This window comes from Trichechus manatus, unplaced genomic scaffold (assembly GCF_000243295.1).
Source record: "Trichechus manatus latirostris isolate Lorelei unplaced genomic scaffold, TriManLat1.0 scaffold00037, whole genome shotgun sequence".
Lineage (NCBI taxonomy): Eukaryota > Metazoa > Chordata > Mammalia > Sirenia > Trichechidae > Trichechus > Trichechus manatus.
The window spans coordinates 6401618-6422185 of NW_004443973.1; the positions used below are offsets into that span (position 1 = coordinate 6401618).

The 20568-nt window shown below is 38.7% G+C and overlaps 1 protein-coding gene across 1 annotated transcript in view; it reads left to right on the forward strand.

Annotated features, from left to right (window-relative positions):
- PDE11A (phosphodiesterase 11A) overlaps positions 1 to 20568 on the forward strand; it is a 436579-nt gene that overhangs the window by 231034 nt on the left and 184977 nt on the right. The window contains exons 7-9 of the mRNA XM_004375469.1: positions 486 to 561; positions 3020 to 3087; positions 4303 to 4395. Of these exons, the coding sequence (XP_004375526.1) occupies positions 486 to 561; positions 3020 to 3087; positions 4303 to 4395 (237 nt within the window). The remainder of the gene's footprint in view (positions 1 to 485; positions 562 to 3019; positions 3088 to 4302; positions 4396 to 20568) is intronic.

The window sequence follows — 20568 nt, forward strand, 5'->3', positions numbered from 1 at the left end:
ATTTTACAATGTACATAATAGATTAGTAACAGCATAACAATCAAGTACTAAAAATATATGCACATCTGGTAGCATTTTATAGGCTTAAGCGTTTTTACTAACCAGTGTACCCAACCAAAGACAAGTGGAGACTACTGGCTTAATTAGAATGTTTAATATACTCGGAACAGAAATAGTGTCCAGAATTCTTGTCTGCTGGCGTGATTGTCATTGAGTAAGGTTTAAATCCAGCTGTCTATGGCTGCAGGGATTAGAGGAGGTAGTGTTGGTTGGGGTGTTTTGATTGATTCATATTTGGTTAGGGTTTGATTTCCTTGGGACGTTCATTGTGACGTTTTAAATGAAAAGAGACAGGTGTTAAAAAATCAGATTATAATGTGTCTTTTAAAAGTGATTTGAAAATATCTTTTATGAAGAGTGGTAAGCTATAAATCAGAAATGAGTGGTTAATATTTAATTTCGATTATCTTCTTTCTTATGTCTAGGCTGACCAGATATCTGGTTTTCACATAAGATCTGTTCTCTGCGTCCCTATTTGGAATAGCAACCACCAAATAATCGGTAAGACATTATCTAGTTTGTTTCTTTTATGAATAATATAAATTTCCTTCAAAACATACCCATATCTGTTTAAGGGTTTCATCCTTTTTATGTCCAGGACTCATTAACATATGTCTCATACACTTGTATAATTTCTTATGTGCAGACTTAATATTAATCAGAACAACAAACAAATATTTATTAAGCTCAAAGAACCAATACATTTTGAACTTGGAGAGGATCTCAGAAATAAACCAGTAGAACTCACTTATTTTACCTTGTGGAAACTGAGGCCTAGAGAGGGAGAGAAAGCGAGTGAAGTGACTTGTCCATGATCACAAAGTGAGTTAGCAGCAGGGGCAGAACTGGAACTGGGGCCTCCTAACTCCTAGTGCAAACTTCCCCTACTATGTCTACATGCTTACATCTGTGCTTTTACTCCTGGAGTAAATGCAAAGGAAGAAAGAACATGCAGTATTGGACGTATACTGAACATGCATCTTTCTGCCTGGATAGTTCTCAAATAGGCCAGGCTTTCCCCAAAATAAGGAAGCAGTGGGCCAAAGCAGCTTCCAGCTTTTCTCTCCCTCCCTGCCCCTTTCCCTCTCTTCAGAAACTCAGTCAGGAAATATCAAACCTAAGAAAAAAGCCTAGGCAAGAGAAGTTTGGTGGTTAAAGTAGAGAAATCATGAAGGATGGAAGCATTAGTAAAAATTATTGAAACAATGAAAATAAGTTTTTATCTAAGAGACATAGGTAATTAATACATTTGGTAACTAATGCATTTATTTCTCTCTCTTTGCTTCACCTAAGATTGCCTGTTAGACTCTAAGATAGCACTGCTTACCAGAGGATTTAGTATTCTATAAGTGTTGCTGAGACCTGAATTCTGAAAGGATTTTTTATCATCAGTTTGCTTATTTTGCAGAAAAAATACTGGTATTATTGAACAGAAAGAATATGATGAGATTTGGGAAGTTGAGCCCTTAGCACAAAGCATTGGATTACATCATGTATTGTTTCAAAAATATTTATTGTTTAAAGAGAAGAATAAGTCCCACGAGAAACATGATATGCCATCTATTGTTGTCTCAACGGCAATCTCCCATACCATCCTTCATTTCAATACTGACAGTAAACATCTGTTATTGCTTCCACATTAGAACTGTACTTTGTCTGTTCCATGTTAAAAGATTTGAGCATATGATGACTTACCTCTCTGGTGGGAAGTTAGATGTTTTAAAAAGTACAAGCATGCCTTAGAATTACAGCTGTTTTTTGGTTTTGTACTAAAGGGGACAGAGGATAATCGTTTTCAAGATTGTTGAGTTTTTCTGGTTGGCTTGTGTATTTTGATAGTCATGCTCTATAACATCTGGTACGATGCTAGAAATGAACTTTGGAGAAAGGAAGTACATGTAAATTAAGTTTGTTAGAACTGTATGTACCCAATTGGTTGCAGGCAACAGAACTAACCTTATTTTGAAAGTTAACTGTATCATATGAACTTCTATTGCTTGTAATAATTCCTAACAATTCTTGAGTGTTTACTCCCCTTGGAGCAATATGCTAAATGCTTTACAGACATTCAAACATTATCTAATTTAATCTTCATAAAACTCTGAGATAGTTACCATTTTAATCTCCATTTTACGGTTGAGGAACTTGAGTGCTAAAAAGGTAACTTGCTAAAGGTAACACAGCTGATGGTAGAGTTGAAATTTGAAACCACCAGTCGGCCTAATTCCACAGCCTGTTTTCTTAATCACTCTGCCATACTGTCTCACTCAAGCATTGTGCTCAGAGAATTGAATATGTATATGCTAGTATTCCATTATTTTATATATATGTGTGTGTATATATATATATATATATATACACATGTTGTTGGTGTTGTTAATTGCCATCAAGTAGGCTTTCACTCATGGTGAACTATGTAAAACAGAACGAAACATTGCCCAGTCCTGTGTCATCCTCACAATCATTGGTATGTTTGAGCTCATTGTTGCAGCCACTGTTTCATACATATATGTTTAATTATGTATGTGTTTTAGTTATATATTCAATTAAATATATTTGTTCAGTTACACAGATTCAGTTTTATATTATTCAATTATATATATTCAGTTATATCTATACCTGATGTGTGTATGTATATATTTGTGTATTTGTATGTATGTATACACACACACACACACATATAGTTCAGAGTTATAGTGCATAGCCATATTGAAAATCATTTTCAGGAATGCCATTGATTTCTGGTAGAATGCCAGGCTTTCGTCAGTCCACAGTCTTTGAAGATAGACTGGACACTTCACATTTACTCTCATGGAGTCAGCAGGCAGTAGAGAGACTAGAATTTAAACTGAGTGTCTGCAGTAATTTCACAGAGTCATAGAGTCATCTGTGGCTTGCGATATTGTAGTAACACAATGTACAGTACTAAATGACCACATACCTCAAACTTTTCCCACAGGGGTGGCTCAAGTGTTAAATAGACTGGATGGAAAACCTTTTGATGATGCAGATCAGCGACTTTTTGAGGTAAGAAAAGAAAACCAAAGGTTATAGCTGAGTCATCTATAGTCTCCTGATTGCAGGTTGCCCAAGTTTGTAAGCATAAATAATTATTAATCCATTACTATTATACTTAAATATTATGATAACGCTTAAAAAAAGATCTAAAGAATATATAAACATTTAGGTAGGATTTAATTCTTTTTTTTTCACTAATCAAAATTTTTTTCAATCATTGATTATTTTCATCTTAATTTTATTACAGAATTAAATCCCACCCTCTGGTCTTCAAAGCATTAGTGTCTTATCCTTGTCTTGTTTGCACGTGTTCTAAGTTGTGAGGCCCCTAACCAGCTCAGCCAGGTCACCTTTCTTTTGTTTACAAGCCTCCATTTATTCCAGTCTGCCCTCTAGTGGGAGAGATAACACGCATGTCTTTTGAGGCACCTCTGGGTGGGTTTGAACCACCAACTTTTAGGTTAGTGGTGCAGTGCTTAACCATTTGCACCACACAGGGACTCCTCAAGCCTGGAACGGGCTTCCTTACAGACTTTATACTGCTAGCCAACAAGAAAACCCCTTCTCTAGTCGAGAATACCTCACAGTTTCTTTATTCCAAGAAACCAAAACCATTACCATGGAGTTGATTACAACTCACAGCGACCCTATAGGACGGAAGCAGACTGCCACATCTTTCTGTCACTGAGCCGCTAATGGGTTTGAACAGCTGACCTTTCAACTTTCTGGTTAACAGCTGAGTGCTTTACCACTGTGCCAACAGGATTCCAGCTTCTTTATTAGGTGATTCTAAATCCATCCTCCTTCCGCTTAACATTTTACCTTATGGTTACATTCACGTGGTTTCTTTATCAGCAATATTTTATAGTCTAGCTACTGAAAGAGGTTGCTTCTGAACAAGTGGAATGGAGTTATTAAATCAGTCCACAATCTAAGTGAATTAAGAACACATTTAACGGAGTTATTAAGTATATTTTTAAATGCATGAAATAGTTTCTTCATAATAACATTAAATTAACCATTTTTCTCATGTGCAATGTAAACTATAAAGTTGTTACATGACAATAGTAATTAAAAATTTTAATGTGCATATTTCCCCAGGGCGCACCTCTGTGTACAATAAAATTATATTTTCAGACCCATCCCTGATGACTGCCTACACTCATATTGGATTTTACCAATAAGTTATTGCAATTTCTAATTAGTGGGCTTTCTCTTTCATAGGCTTTTGTCATCTTTTGTGGCCTTGGCATCAACAACACAATTATGTATGATCAAGTGAAGAAGTCCTGGGCCAAGCAGTCTGTGGCTCTTGATGTAAGTGATATTTATGTTAGACTCGTAGGCTAAAAAGGCCCTTGTTATGGGGTTTCATTTTACAATTTTTAATGGTCTATTTTTTAATTATCTACTTCTTGTTTCTTAACAATTTTTGGATCATGGATTCAAATTTGATAAAAGCTAGAGACTCATTCTAGGAAAAAAATGCACATATGCACACAATTTTACATATAATTTCAGGGAGTTTAGAGATTCCTTGGAGCCCGTCTGTATATGTCTCATGGTTAGATACAGATTTTAAAGCTTAGGTTTTATTAAATAGTGGTGATCCAATAATAGTTTGTCAGGATTAAAAATGCGTTATGAACTTAGATTTGAATATGGATAAGTATTTTGGAAATTCACAGTTTTTCTTACCACAGGAGAAAACCTCACTATGAAGATATGACTCGGTGCTAGGAGCTGCTCCTGTCATTATCCAACCACTCCCACCCCCCACACACACCCCACTGAGAACTCCGACCTGTCTCCCATGCTTTCACAGCATCTCCTCTCAGATGCACTAAGTTCTCAAAGAACTGTTCTTGTTTTCCTGAATCCCACATGCTTGCTTGACCTAAGACCTTGTTTTCTCCAATTTCTACTCTGTAGATATTACCAAAGATTTTTTTTTATGTCTATGAAATACTTAGTAAGTAGAGCAGATAAAATGTCAGTGTCAAGATAACAGTATATAGAACAGTATGATATAATAAATGCACAATCTTCAAAATACCCTGTGAGCCAAGCCAGATATATTGGTAGAAAGAGAAAATCAAGGGGAAATATAAACAGGCCAGTCGAGGGTACCTGCAGTAGTCTGATTCGAGATTTAAAATTATACTTATCTGTTTATATACTTTTTTTTCTCCTAACTAGATGGTAAGTTCTCGACGCACAGTGATTTTTACCTTCTTCATAGTCTTATTCCCAGTGCCTAGCAAGGTGCTTAGCATAGAGGATGCATTCATTGAATGGTTTTTGGATGGAAGGGAGAAAAAGAAGAAGAAAAAAACCTAGAGGAGGGATATTTTCGCTCTCCTTCTAAGATAGTGCTGTTATATGTAACATCTTTACAGTAAAGACTAGAAAACAATATCTATAGGATGAATTAATAAATGACCTGTAAGCATAGAACCAGCAGATAAGAATCCCTTGTACAGCATTAAGGTCTGTGTGCCGAATTATTTTCAAATCCTGACTGTCACCTCCCTCAACTGTGAAAATTAAATGAGATGATGCATATGAATATTTTAATAATCAGTCAATAAAATTACAGCAATAATAATAATCAGTACAGTATTATCCATAGTCATATTTTCATTACTGAGAAATTACCATGGATTAGGAGACAGAGCAAAGGACAGGAATTGGAAACATCAAATGTTGAGTCGTTCCTCAGTAACTGTCATCAAATTCTGATCTCCAGTCTCCTCACCCTCAACTATAAGAAGGACATACCATACACTAGTCCCATCTTAAACTCTACTTCATACTGCCATGATACAATTAACACCCTAACTCTCACAGGCATGTATTCTCACTCCTTATCTACTTTCCAGAGGAGCTCCATCATGCTGAGAAGGGAGAATAATTAGGTTGAAGCATGTAGCATAGAAGATTTGATAAAAGACAACACTCTCACTAGTATGGTTTCCTAATTCCTCTCCTGCCCCAAGGAACCAGTTACCATGTCCAAGAAAATGCTAACATACCCTACTATCTTTAGCCACCTTCGCCTCTTCGTGAATTTGTGTTCATAGTGAACACTCTCTTGTTTGTGACACTCAGATCCTTCTCTCCTTAGAGACAAAAATTATTACGGACACTGCTCAGTTTCCAGCCTAACTCTGAGCCTTGTGACAGTCTCACTTTCAGAAGTTGAAGGTGTTTACTTCTATGTTCAGTATGCTTTATTTTGTCCCTGTGTCAAAAGTGTCATTCTTAATCAAAAGTCTAGTGTCACCACCTTGGTTTTGTCTCCTCCTGCCCACCCCACTGTGTACCAAATTCTCGACTGTAATGATCAGGTAACATTTTCCCCACTTCCCAGCTCAGGAATCTATATGCAAGAATATCTAGAAGAATTTCTTATCTCAGCACTTTATGAGGATAAAATGATTTGTTGAGAGCTACTAAACCTAAACTCTGGAATGAGATCTACATATGCTATACTGTATATTAACTTCTGAATGAATAACTCTATATTTAATTTGATGTATTTATAAACATTATAAATGAATGTAAATAAATGTAATATTTATGCAAATATTTCTATTAAAAGTATACAATTGTGTTTATGTGTTTGTAACCAGCCTAGTCTCATAAATGATTTGAGCTACGAATGATAAGAATACAAATGATCCAGCAAAAAATAAATAAATAACACAGTGAAACCTGTGAGAGCTGTAACTCAGCAGGGCTGCCTTGTTTTTCCAGGTCCTGCAAATGTTCTGCCTTTGACAGGGTGCAGTCTTACCACTTTTCTGTTGCTCTCTGTTAGTGGAAAATATTTGAGTTTTCCTTCTCTGACAGGTTTCTGCCTTACACAGGTTCTGGCTTTCTCAGGTTTCACTGTAATGACAATAATAATAACAAAACCAAGGGAGAGAGCAAACCAGGGGAAACAGAACCACAAGCTATCCTGATATCATCTCCACCCCTCCTCCCCAAGGACCTGGAGTAACTCTTTTTCCCTTTGTCACAATGGCAAAGGGAAGATGATACATAACCACAGCAGTGAACTCACACATATCAGTGATCATAAAAATGGCGCAGGACCGGCAGTGTTTTACTCTGTTATACGTAAGGTCACCGTGAGTCAGGGCTGACTCGATGGCAACTGACAACAACAGCAACAAGGGAAGATTTCCCGCTTGAGTCTTGTAAGGTTTCTCTTCTACTTGTGTTGTCTCATTTTGCTTATTCTCTCAATTTTTATCCCAACTAATCTTGTCCCAATAATAGCTATGTCTCAATGTAGCTTTCTCACATCCAGAATCTTATTCGTAGTCCCTTGCGGTATATTTTTCTCAGGGACAAGAGTAGGGACAAATAATCCACCCCACAGCCGAGTAACAATAACGCCCAGAGGCCTTCCTTTCCACAGAAAGAGAGCGGGCCTGGAGAGTTTACGTGAATACATTTCTTCTTACATGGCACTCTGGAGAGACAACACAACTTTATTCTCTTCTGTCCTTTAAAAAATCCTCTTCTTAGTGCAACCTCTGGATGTAAATATTCTCCAGATAAATTATCTGGGAAGACTAGTCCCCACAAATGGTTTTAAGTACAATCTGTTTGAAATACTTAGAGCTCACTGGAGGTACACTATTTATGCAGGCCTCGGTTCACATCAATATTCCCTGCAGAAGGAGGCTTTACCTAAACAAAAAGCTGTGTAGGGAGAAGAGTTAAAGAGCTGTCTTTAGCATTAGTCTAATCAGTCCAGTCTATCTTGGTTTAGTTAGTCGCTGTTAACCTTGGGCAAGTTATTTAATCTCAGTCTGTTTTTTCATATGCTAAATAGGAATAATAAATGGTTTATACCTCTCTGAAAGGGTGTTTTACAGTTAAAGTAATGCAGGTATTTGTCGTTGTTGTTAGGTGCCTTTGAGTTGATTTTCAACTACCATGTGACAGAATAGAACTGCCCCATAGGGTTTCCTAGGCTGTAATCTTTATGGAAGCAGATCACCAGGACTTTCTCCCGTGGAGCAACTGGGTGGGTTCAAACTGCCAACCTTTTGGTTAGCAGCCGAGCGCTTAACTGTTGTGCCCAGGTCTCCTTAAGTTCCAGTACCAGTTGCTGTCGAGTTGATTCCAACTCATGGCACCCTCATGTATTTCAGGGTAGAACTGTGTTCCATGGGGTTTTCAGTGGCTGATTTTTTTGGAAGCAGATCTCTAGGACTTTCTTCCAAGGTGTCTCTGGGTGGACTCGAACCTCCAACCTTTTGGGTAGCAGCTGAGAGTGGTAACCATTTGTGCCACCCAGGCAGTTGTTATTAACCAGAGCACTTGCTGCCCTTACTCTGCACTGAGTTCTGTATGCCCATCCCGGAATTTGCTGTAAGACTGTGCTGACTGAGGAGCTGGGAAAGGGGGTTATATTCGTATCCTGGGGCTGCTGTGACAAAGTACCACAAAGGCATGGCTTTAAACAACAGAGATATATTCTCTCATAGTTCTGGAGGCTAGGAGTCTGAATTCAGGGTGTCAGTAGGGCCATGCTCTCTCCGGAGGCTCTGGGGGAAGGTCCTCTCTTGGCTTTCTCAGTTTCTGCTAGCCCCAGGCATTCCTCTGGCTTTCAGATGTATCTTCACATGGCCATCCTCCCTTTCTGTCTGTCTCTCTGTGTCTCTTCTCCTCTTGTATAAGGAGTCACTGAGACTGGATTAGAACCACCCTACTCCGTCATGTTAATGAACTGATCTTAACATCATCAAATACCCTATTTCCAAACAACCTATTTCCACACTCATGTTCACAGGGACCAGTGGTTATGACTTCAGTGTGTTTTTTGTGGAGGCACAATTCAATCCATAACAGAGTTGTAACTTTTTGCCCCTTTTGTCAGGAATACCACTTCCTGGTTGAAGTTTGAGCTGAAAACAGATGCCCCATTTCCTAGTCCCTTGACACATCCTGTGCAACACCACTGAACATCCCAGCAGCATGGCAAACGCAGCTATTCCAGGGCGTTGCTGCTCGCTCAGTGCATGTCTGTGTGACCCTGTATGTTTCTGAAGAAAAGTTCAGGGCATGGAGATATAACCTCTCCCCATGTCAAAAACAGGTTTTTAAGGACAAGATAAAATAAAAAACATTTTGGAGTAAGAAGCCTACTTGTCCCTTCCCTGTTGCCATGTTCTGGCAACTTCAGCTAATTTTAGCCATAATGGCGAAAAATAGAAATATAAACACAAAAAATATTTTCTACTTTTCTGGCCTTTAAAACGTGATATGAGTAATACATTATCTGGATTTTTTTTTAACAATTGAATTATCAACTTCATTATTTAGGTGACTGCTTCTCTTAATTTAGCTATACAATTCTATTGTTAAAGTCCTTTCTCCTAAATATATAAAATTAATACTCTAAGCTCTCAGAGAGCAGAGATGTTCTTAAAGCTGAATAATGCAACAAAGAGAGTGACTTATTATCATTTGTTAGTAACTTTAATTTTATGATCCTGATATTCATTCTCCATGAGCAGCCAAGAGCCTCATGTTAATGTATATTCACATTTTCTGAGAGTAAAGTTCTTAAGCTAAAGGGAGGGAAAACTTCACCTAAAGTCCAGAATACAGAGAAAATACAATATGAATGTAGATATAGAATATTATTTCCTCATTTTGAACATCAAGAATTGCCCTTTGGGTTCTTTCATAGTTATTGCAAATGGAGACTTACATAATACTGATGAAAAATGTTCTAGGAGACATAAATCTGTGTATTAAGGGACACCTTGTACAGCTTTATGATCAGAAGAAGGAAGAAATAAGGGTATGAGAGGGGGTGAGAAAAGGGCATATGCAATTAAGAGCCAAATCCCATTTATTCTCCCTCCCAGATGCCTCTCCCCTCCATTTCTTCCTTTCCAATTCCCACAGCAGCCATCCTACTTAAGGTCTTCATTACCTCTGATTGAACAATTGCAATAGCCTTCTACCTGTTCTTTCTAAACCATATTTTCAATTGTATCACTCACCCACTCATAGACCTTAAATTACTCTCCCAACCTATCAAAGTACAAACCTCTTAGCCATTAGGGCCCTTGGAAATCTCATACCAAACTACCTTCCTACTCCTGGCTCTCATTTCTCTTCTTGGAATATTCTGTGCTTCTTACAAATTCAATTATTTCATAGTCTACAAATCAGCCACCTGCTGCTCTGCTATCCAGTCTTTAACATCCTCTCCACTTTTGTTATTCTCTGTTCCAATTATGCTATCTCCCCTCAAAATTGTCCCATCATCCAAAGCTCAATTGAAATGTAATCTTCTCTATAAAGCTTCGAATTCCATGGTTGTCTGTTCTTCTTTTGAAAATTATTACCTTTGTCCTATATGATAGTTAATTGTAAGTGTATTTTCTTCCTCTGTTACATCTTGAAGTGTACGATCATGTCTTATCTATCTTTGTATCCTCTCAGCTTTTACATATAATAGGTACTCAATAAGTATGTATTGAATAAATGAATGCGTGCAGTCACAAATAATCATTTTTGTCTGCCATGGCAACATTCTGAAAGGAGAAAGCTTGGGCTGTGACAGTGCAGCTGGCAGTCACTTTAACTGGCAGTCCTGCTGGCCACAGGCTGGTATAACCACTTCTCTTCTCTGTTCCTTCCCATGAGTACACAGTTGTTGGTTTTTTTTTTTTTGGTTGGGGGGAGCGGAGGACCTCTTCCTAGATATCATGTCCTCTGGGGTATTTCCTTAGATGAGAATTAAGGGGCCAACCTGGCTTTCTGAAGATAAGGGAGAAGGAGAAGTGACAGAGATGATTCTCCCATCAGGAATTTCCTAAGCCCCAAGGAGAGAATTTTCTTTAACTGGCTGAGGGAAAGAGCTAGACTCATAGGATGCACGCAGAATGTCACTTTATTCTGTCTCACTCTTCTTCCTTTAAACCTATTCTGTCAAATTAATCTTCCCCGTTCCTGGTGGACTCTTTGTTAGATTCCTCGGCTCTTCCAACACACTCAGATGTTAAATAATCTCAGAGCTTTTCCCTTACCCCAGGGTTAGAAGCCTGTTATGAGGAGAGGATTATAGTGGGTTTCTTTACTCTTCCCCACTTTACCTCGTCTCCCAAAACAGGGGCAGGGTGTAAAAGTGAGGTAGGATGAAAGAGCAAAGCCTTATATGACTGGTGTGTCCTAACCTGGTTTCAGAGTTCTCTGTGTCAGAGGCCAAACATTCTCTCTCTGTGTCCCTTGCCCCCTCCCCTCCAGCTCACACACTCTTTTTTTTAATTAATAGGCTTTACTTTTTAGAGCAAAGGAGCCCTGGTGGAGCAACAGTTAAGTGCTCAGCTGCTAAGCGAATGGTTGGCGGTTCAAACCCACCCAGCATCTCCATGAGAGAAAAGACCTGGCGATCTACTTCTGTGAAGATTACGACCTAGAAAACCCTATGCGGCAGTTCTACTCTGTCACAAGGGGTCACTATGAGTCAGAATCGACTGGACAGCACCTAACAACAACAGCAACATTTTTTAGAGGAGGCGTCCCTGGGTGGTGAAAACGGTTAAGTGTTTGACTCTAGCCGAAAGACTGGAGTTTGAACCCACCCAGAGGCGCTTCGGAAGACAGGCCTGCCATCTGCTTGTGAAAAGCGGCAGCCTTGAAAACGCTTTCTCTTTTTATCATGAGTTGCTTTCTTGAACTCTTTGGAGAACTTCTGGGGCTGGGGATCTCCCATTAGCAGTTCCTTGATATGGCTTCTCCTTTCCTGACTGACGGCTTATAACCAGTCTCTTAGTCCCTGGTTTCCAGTAACTGATCCAGATCCTTGCTCTGTGGCGCTGTGAGGGTTATCTCACTTCTCCAGAAAGTTCTCGGGTCAGGGTCCTGTTAAAGATGACGCAAGTCTGGTAACCTTTCATGGGTCTGTTTGGCCCATAGGAAAACTCACATGTGTTCACCCACATGGTGGCGCAAATGCAAGAGTTCTCTCAAAGAAGCTCTCTTTCCTTCTCTCCACAGGGCATTACAGATATTCATGGATTTTTAGATATTAATCAGGTACCAGTCTCTGTTCCCACACCATTTTAAAAAAAAAAAATTGCCGTCGACATGAACTGTTACTCTTTTCTTACACAGCACAGAGATAGGCAATGAATACCTTTGCTTGGAGGTAGCAGAATTAGTTTGGGGCGTCTTCTTTCCAAGCCCTGCATAGATGGCCTAGCATCTCCCTTTAGAATGTAGTACTAGTTGCTCTCAACTATAAATTCAAACAGAAAGAGTCCCATTTAAACATCCTGTAATCTACCAAAAACATTTTTCCAGACCAGGCTACTATCAGCCCATGATCCACTGATTGTCCGAATAATAAATGTTAGCTCTTGGAAGACCCATGTTCATTTGCAGGTACAATGGATACAAAGCCAAATGCAATACACTGGCAAATACAGAATGTTCCTATTTGTAATTTCTTCTTTACTGAACACATGCTAGATGATGTTAACACTTCTCTTGGAGAAGGGAAAAAAAGGACACCCAAACGAATTACTTCCCTGAAATGGTTATGTGGTAATTAGTTCCCTGTTGTAGCTACTACTATATCTTAAGTTTCTATAAAGCAAAACAAAACTTTGGAAGTTACTCTCTGAAAAGTCCAGACTCTTACTGAGCTGGTTTATAAATTATGATCAAATGTGGCTTTTAAAAAGGCCTTAAGAGAATAATCATTCCAACTGTATTCAACTACTTCTTTGATAGCACAGTAAAGATCAACAAAACAGATCGTGTGGGCTTCAACTTTTCACTTTCATTCTTGAAGCCAAATAAACTTCTAACAATGACATGCTGATTGGGTTTTGGGTTATTTTAGCACAGTCTACACATTAAAATCAACTGGGGAACTTTTAAAGCATATTGATGCCTGGGCCCTTTCCCAGATAAATTCAATCAGAATCTCTAGAAGTAAGGGCTGGGCGTATATATTTGCTGAAAGCTCTCCTGGTGATTCTGATGCGCAGTGAAGGCTGAGAACCATTTATACAGAGCAATCAATCTGTGAGGTAATTTTGTGTGTGTGTGTGCTTTAAATGAAAGTTTACAGTTCAAGTTAGTTTCTCATACAAAACTTTATACACACACTGCATTGTGACCCTAGTTGCGCTCCCCATACTGTGACATCACACTTCTCTTTTCCACCCCAGATTTCCCTTGTCTATTCAACCAGCTTCTGTCCCTTTCTGCCTTCTCATTTCCCCTCCTGACAGGAGCTGCCCATTTAGTCTCATGTATCTACTTGAGCTAAGCAGCACTCTCTTCACAAGTATCATTTTATGTCTTATAGTCCAGTCTAATCTTTATCTGAAGAGCTGGCTTCAGGAATTGTTTCAGTTCTGGGCTAACAGAGAGTCTGGGGGCCATGTCTTCAGGGGTCCCTCCAGTCTCAGTCAGACCATTAAGTCTGGTCTTTTTACTAGAATTTAAGTTCTGCACCCCACTTTTCTCCTACTCTGTCAGGGACTGTCTGTTGTGTTCCCTGTCAGGGCGGTCATTGGTGGTAGCTGGGCACCATCTAGTTCTTCTGGTCTCAGGCTGATGGAGTCTCTGGTTTATGTGGCACTTTGTCTCTTGGGCTACTATTTTCCTTGTGTTTTTGGTGTTCCTCATTCTCCTTTGCTCCAGGTGAGTTGGAACCAATTGATGCATCTTAGCTGGCCACTCGAAAGCTTTTAAGACCCCAGACACCACTCACCAAAGTGGGATGCAGAACATTTTCTTAATAAACTTTGTTATGCCAATTGACCTATATGTCCCCTGAAACCATGGTCCCCAGACCTCTGCCCCTGCTACTCTGTCCCTCTAAGTATTTGGTTGTATTCAGGAAACTTCTTAGCTTTTAGTTTAGTCCAGTTGTGCTGACTTCCCCTGTAGTGTGTGGTGTCCCTCCCTTCACCTAAGATAATTCTTGTCTACTATCTAGTTAGTGAATACCCCTCTCCCTCCCTCCCCACACCTGTAACCATCAAGGAATGTTTTATTCTATGTTTAAACCTTTCCTTGAGTTCTTATAATAGTGGTCTTATATAGTATTTGTCCTTTTGTGACCGACTAAATTCACTCAGCATAATGCCTTCCAGATTCCTCCATGTTATAAGATGTTTCACAGATTCATCATTGTTCTTTAACATTGCATAGTATTCCATTCTGTGAATATACCACAAAATTTGTTTATCCGTTTGTCCGTTGATGGGCACCTAGGTTGTTTCCATCTTTTTGCTGTTGTAAACAGTGCTGCAATGAACATGGATGTGCATATGTCTATTCGTGTGACCCTTCTTATTTCTCTAGGATATATTCCAATGAGTGGGATAGCTGAATTGTGTGGTACTTCTATTTCTAGCTTTTTAAGGAAGCACAAAATTGATTTCCAAAGTGATTGTACCATTTACATTCCCATCAATAGCGTATAAGTGTTCCAGTCTCTCCACGACCTCTCCAGCATTTATTATTTTGTGTTTTTTGGATTAATGCTAGCCTTGTTGGGGTGAAATGGTATCTCATTGTAGTTTTGATTTGCATTTCTCTAATGGCTAATGATCATGGGCATTTTCTCATGTATCTGGTAGCTGCCTGAATGTCTTCTTTGGTGAAGTGCCTGTTCATATCCTTTGCCCATTTTTTAATTGGGTTGTTTGTCTTTTTCTTCTTGAAGTTTTTCAGTGTCTTGTAGATTTTAGAGATTAGACCCTGATTGGATTTGTCATAGCTAAATTTTTTTTCCCAGTTTGTAGGTTGTCTTTTGACTCTTTTGGTGAAGTCTTTTGATGAGCATAAGTGTTTGCTTCTTAGAAGCTCCCAGTTATCTAGTTTCTATTCTGGTGTTTGTGCATTGTTACTTATGGTTCGTATTGTGTTTATGCCATGTATTAGGGCTCCTAGCATTGTCCCTATTTTTTCTTCCATGATCTTTATTGTTTTAGATTTTATATTTAGGTCTTTGATTCATTTTGAGTTAGTTTTTGTGCATGGTGTGAGGTATGGGTCTTGTTTCAGTTTTTTGAAGATGGATATCCAGTTATACCAGCACCATTTGTTAAAAAAACTGTCTTTTCCCCATTTAACGGACTTCGGGCCTTCGTCAAATATCAGCTGCTCATAGGTGGATGAATTTATGTCTGGATTCTCAATTCTGTTCCATCGGTCTATGTATTTGTTGTTGTACCAGTCCCAGTCTGTTTTGACTACCGTGGTGGTATAATAGGTTCTAAAATCAGGTAGTGTGGGCCTCCCACTTTGTTCTTCTTCTTGAGTAATGCTGAACTTATTCAGGGCCTCTTTCTTTTCCATATGAAGTTGGTGATTTGTTTCTCCATCTCATTAAAAAATGTCATTGGAATTTGGATCAGGATTGCATTGTATCTGTGGATTGCTTTGGGTGGAATTGACATTTTCACAATGTTGAGTCTTCCTATCTATGAGCAAGGTATGTTTTTCCACTTATGTAGGTTTATTTTGGTTTCTTGCGGTAGTGTCTTGTAGTTTTCTTTGTATAGGTCTTTTATGTCTCTGGTTAGATTTATTCCTAAGTATTTTATCTTCTTGGGGGCTATTGTAAATGGTACTGATTTGGTGATTTCCTCTTCAAAGTTCTCTTTGTTGGTGTAGAGGAATCCAACTGATTTTTGTATGTTTATCTGGTATCCTGATACTTTGCTGAAATCTTCTATTATTTCCAGGGTTTTCTTGTGGACTCTTTGGAGTTTTCTGTGTATAAGATCATATCATCTGCAAATAGAGATACTTTCTTCCTTAACAGTTTGGATGCCCTTTATTTCTTTTCTAGCCTAATTGCTCTGGCTAGGACCTCCAGCACAATGTTGAATACGAGTGGTGATAAAGGGCACCCTTGTCTGGTTCCTGTTCTCAAGGGAAATGCTTTCAGACTCTCTCCATTTAGAATGATATTGGCTGTTGGGTTTGTATAAATTGCCCTGTATTATGTTGAGGAATTTCCCTTCTATTGCTATTTTGCTGAGAGTTTTTATCATGAATGGGTGTTGGACTTAGTCAAGTGCCTTTTCTGCATCAATTGATAAGATCATGTGGTTCTTATCTTTCGTTTTATTAATGTGATGGATTACATTGATTGTTTTTCTAATGTTGAACCATCCCTGCATACCTGGTATAAATCCCAGTTGGTCAGGGTGAATTATTTTTTTGATATATTGTTGAATTCTATTGGCTAGAATTTTGTTGAGGATTTTTGTGTCTATGTTCATGAGAGATATTGGTCTGTAATTTTCTTTTTTTGTGGTGTCTTTCCTTGGTTTTGGTATCAGGATTATGCTGGCTTCATAGAATGAGTTTGAGAGTATTCCATCCATTTCTATCCTCTGAAATACCTTTAGTAGTAGTGATGTTAACTCTTCTCTGAAAGTTTGGTAGAATTCTCCAGTGAAACCATCTGGGCCAGGGTTTTTTTTTTTGTTGGGAGTTTTACGATTACCTTTTCAATCTCTTCTTTTGTTATGGGTTTATTTAATTGTTCTACCTCTGTTTGTGTTAGTTTAGGTAGGTAGTGTGTTTCTAGAAATTTGTCCATTTCCTCTAGGTTTTCAAATTTGTTAGAGTACAATTTTCCATAGTATTCTGTTATGATTCTTTTAATTTCAATTGGGTCTGTTGTGATATCACCCATCTCATTTCCTATTTGGCTTATTCACTTCTTCTCCTGGTTTTCTTTTTTCAGTTTGGCCAATGGTTTATCGATTTTGTTGATCTTTTCAAAGACGAGCATTTGGTCTTGTTAACTCTTTCAACTGTTTTTCTATTCTCTATTTCTTTTAATTCTGCTCTAATTATTTTTATTTGCTTTCTTCTAGTGCCCAAGAGCTTCTTTTGCTGCTCTCTTTCTAATTGATTGAGTTGTAGTGTTAGTGTTTTGATTTTTGCCCTTTCTTCTTTTTGGATGTGTGCATTTATTGCTATAAATTGACCTCTGAGCACTGCTTTTGCTGTGTCCGAAAGGTTCTGGTAGGCTGTGTTTTCATTCTCATTTGATTCTGTGAATTTCTTTATTCCATCCTTGATTTCTTCTGTTACCTAGTAGTTTTTGAGCAAGGTGTTGTTCAGTTTCCATGTATTTGATTTTTTTTTTCCTTGCTTTTTCTGTTATTGAGTTCTAATTTTATGGCTTTGTGGTCAGAAAAGATGCTTTGTAATATTTCGATATTTTGGATTCTGTTAAGTCTTGCCTTGTGGCCTAATATGTGGTCTGTTCTGGAGAATGTTCCATGTGCATTGGAAGAGAAAGTATACTCAGCTGCTGTTGGGTGGAGTGTTCTGTATATGTCTGTGAGATCAAGTTGGTTGATTGTAGCATTTAGATCTTCCGTGTCTTTATTGAGCTTCTTTCTGGATGTTCTGTCCTTCACCAAAAGTGGTGTTTTGAAGTCTCTTGCTATTATTGTGGAGGTGTCAATACTGTAAGAGTTTGATTCATGTATTTTGGAGCCCTGTCATTGGGTACATAAATATTTATTATAGTTTTGTCATCCTGGTGTTTTGACTCTTTAATCATTATATAGTGTCCTTCCTTATCCTTTGTGGTGGATTTTGCTTTAAAGTCTATTTTGTCAGAGATTAATATTGCCACTCCTGCTCTTTTTTGAGTGTTGTTTGCTTTATATATTTTTTTCCAACCTTTGAGTTTTAGTTTGTTTGTGTCTTTAAGTCTAAGGTATGTCTCTTGTAGGCAGCATATAGACGGATCATGTTTTATTATCCATTCTGCCACTCTGTCTCTTTATTGGTGCGATTAGTCCATTTACATTCAGCATAATTATTGATAGGTATAAGTTTAGTGCTGTCATTTTGATGTATTTGTGTCTGTGTGTGTTGGTCACAGTTTCTTTGTTCCACTTAATTTTCTGTGCTGAGTCGTTTTTCTTTATGTATTTTCTTTTCATCATTTTCATTGTTGTTGATTTTGTGTTTGCAGAGTCTTTATATTTTTCTATTTTTTTATTTTGACTTGTAGGGTTGTTAGTTTCCTTTGTGGTTACTTTAATATTTACAGCTGTTTTTCTAAGTTTATACCAGTCTTTTATTTCTTTATATTGCCTTGTCTTTCTCTCCATATGAAAGATCTATGATTACATTTTTTAGTCCCTCTTTTTTGTTTTAATGCTGTCATCTTTTACATATTGACATCTCTGTTTCCCAATTTTCAGCGTTCTAGCTTTGATTTGTTTTGTGTCTTCCCTATCTGGGTTGATATCTGGTTGCTCTGTCCTGTATTCTAGTCTTGGGTTGTTATTTGATGTTATTGATTTTCTAACCAGAGGAGTCCCTTTAGTATTTCTTGTAATTTTGATTTGGATTTTGCAAATTCCCTAAACTTCTGTTTATCCAGAAATGTCCTAATTTCACCATCATATATGAGAGAGTTTTGCTGGATATATAATTCTTGGCTGGCATTTTTTTTCCTTCAATGCTTTATATATGTCATCTCATTGCCTTCTTGCCTGCATGGTTTCTGCTTAGTAGTCCGAGCTTAGTCTTATTGACTTTCCTTTGTAGATGACTTTTCGTTTATCCCTAGACACTCTGAAAATTCTCTCTTTATCTTTGGTTTTGGCAAGTTTGATTATAATATGTCTTGGTGACTTTCTTTTTGGATCTGCCTTGTGTGGGGTTTGATGAGCATCTTGGATAGATATCTTGTCATCTTTCACGATATCAGGGAAGTTTTCTGCCAACAAATCTTCAACAATTCTCTCTGTATTTTCTGTTATCCCCCCTTGTTCTGGTACTCCAATCACTCGTAGGTTATTCCTCTTGATAGAATCCCACATAATCCTTAGGGTTTCTTCATTTTTTAAAATTCTTTTATATGAGTTTTCCTCAAATAAGTTATTGTCAAGTGCTTTATCTTCAGTCTCACTAATTCTGACTTCCATTGCCTCAATTCTGCTTGTATGACTTTGTATTGAGTTGTCTAATTCTGAAATTTTATTGTTAATCTTCTGGATTTCTGTTTGCTGTCTCTCTCTGGATTCTTGCAGGCTGTTAAATTTGTTATTATGCTCTTCTCTAATCTTCTTAAATTCTTCTATTGCTTTGTCTGTGTGTTCCTGGCTTGTTTTGTGTTTTTCCTTATCTCTTTAAGAGTTCTGTATACTAATCTTTTGTATTCTACCTCTGGTAGTTCCAAGAAGTTCTCTTCCTATAGAAAATTTCTTGATCTTTTTTTTTGGGAGCTTGCTGAAGCCATCATGGTCTGCCTCTTTATGTGATGTGATATTGACTGTTGTCTCCGGACCATCAATAAGTTATTATGTTAATTTATTTTATGTTTGCTTACTGTTTCCTAGCTTTTTGTTTTGTTTTGTTTTGATATCCCCAAAAAGGCTGCTCATGTGAGCTAGTTTGATTATTGGTGCCTTTGAAGCTCTAACGTCCTATCACCAGGTGGTTAGATCTGTTACTATGTATGTGAGCCCAGAAGTCTGTTTACTTTTCTTGTATGGATTCAGCTTAGGTGTCCAGGTAGTCGGTCACCAAGTGTGTGCTGCGGGCTCTCGCTTACAGTCCTAGATGGTCAGGGCTGTTTGGTATAGGCACAGGTATCTGGTGGCAGTAAGGGGGCATGCACTGAGCAAGCCAGGGGGCTCACGGCTGCCCCTGAGTGTCTGGGAGGAAAGTATGTCCCTGTTCCCTAGAGCGCGTTGCTGGTGGGTTTTGCAGCTGGACCATGGGCACCCAATGCTGTTGGCTGTAAGGACTAGGAGGCACCACTTATTCTTGGACCCCTGGGTGGAGGCACCAGTACTCAGGACCCTGAAGTGGGTAGGTGAGAACCCTGCTTAATGGGCAAAGCAGTGTCAAATGTCACGGACCCGCCTCTCCACCATACAGCTGACAGTTAAAGTTAGGCTTCAGGTATATACCCTGTTATACTGCAGTAATTAGGGCCGTTAAAATGGGCCCACACAAGTCTATGCAGGGGTGAAAGTCACTCAAAGTCCAAGGACCCCTTATACCTGTGTCTAGGCAAAGGAGCTGTGCCTACCCTAAGTTCCTGGCTTAGAGGAGCTGGCAGATTATTATTCCTGTTTGTTAATTTTTTCCCTCTCCAAGGCCAAGAGACTGGCTCAGGGCTATGACAGGTCCTTACTTCCGGCCTAGGAGATGCGGCAATGGGTGCAGTCAGCCTGGGACCCGGTGCAGAGCAGTCAGGGTGCAGGTAAATGGGATAGAGGTTTTTCCTAAAGAAGGTGTTTTTTGATCCATGCGGTAGGTTAGATGCGTGTACTTATCTTTTGCCGAATTGAGCGACGCTTTTCACTGCTCTTTAGGCTTGTGTAGACTCTCTCCTGCCTGGTCTCTCCCAAGGTGCCACTGTGCGTCCTGAGTGCCACTGCTTCCCTCACCACGTCTGCTGGCTGCAGGGTACTGGTTCCCGCCAGGTCAGGT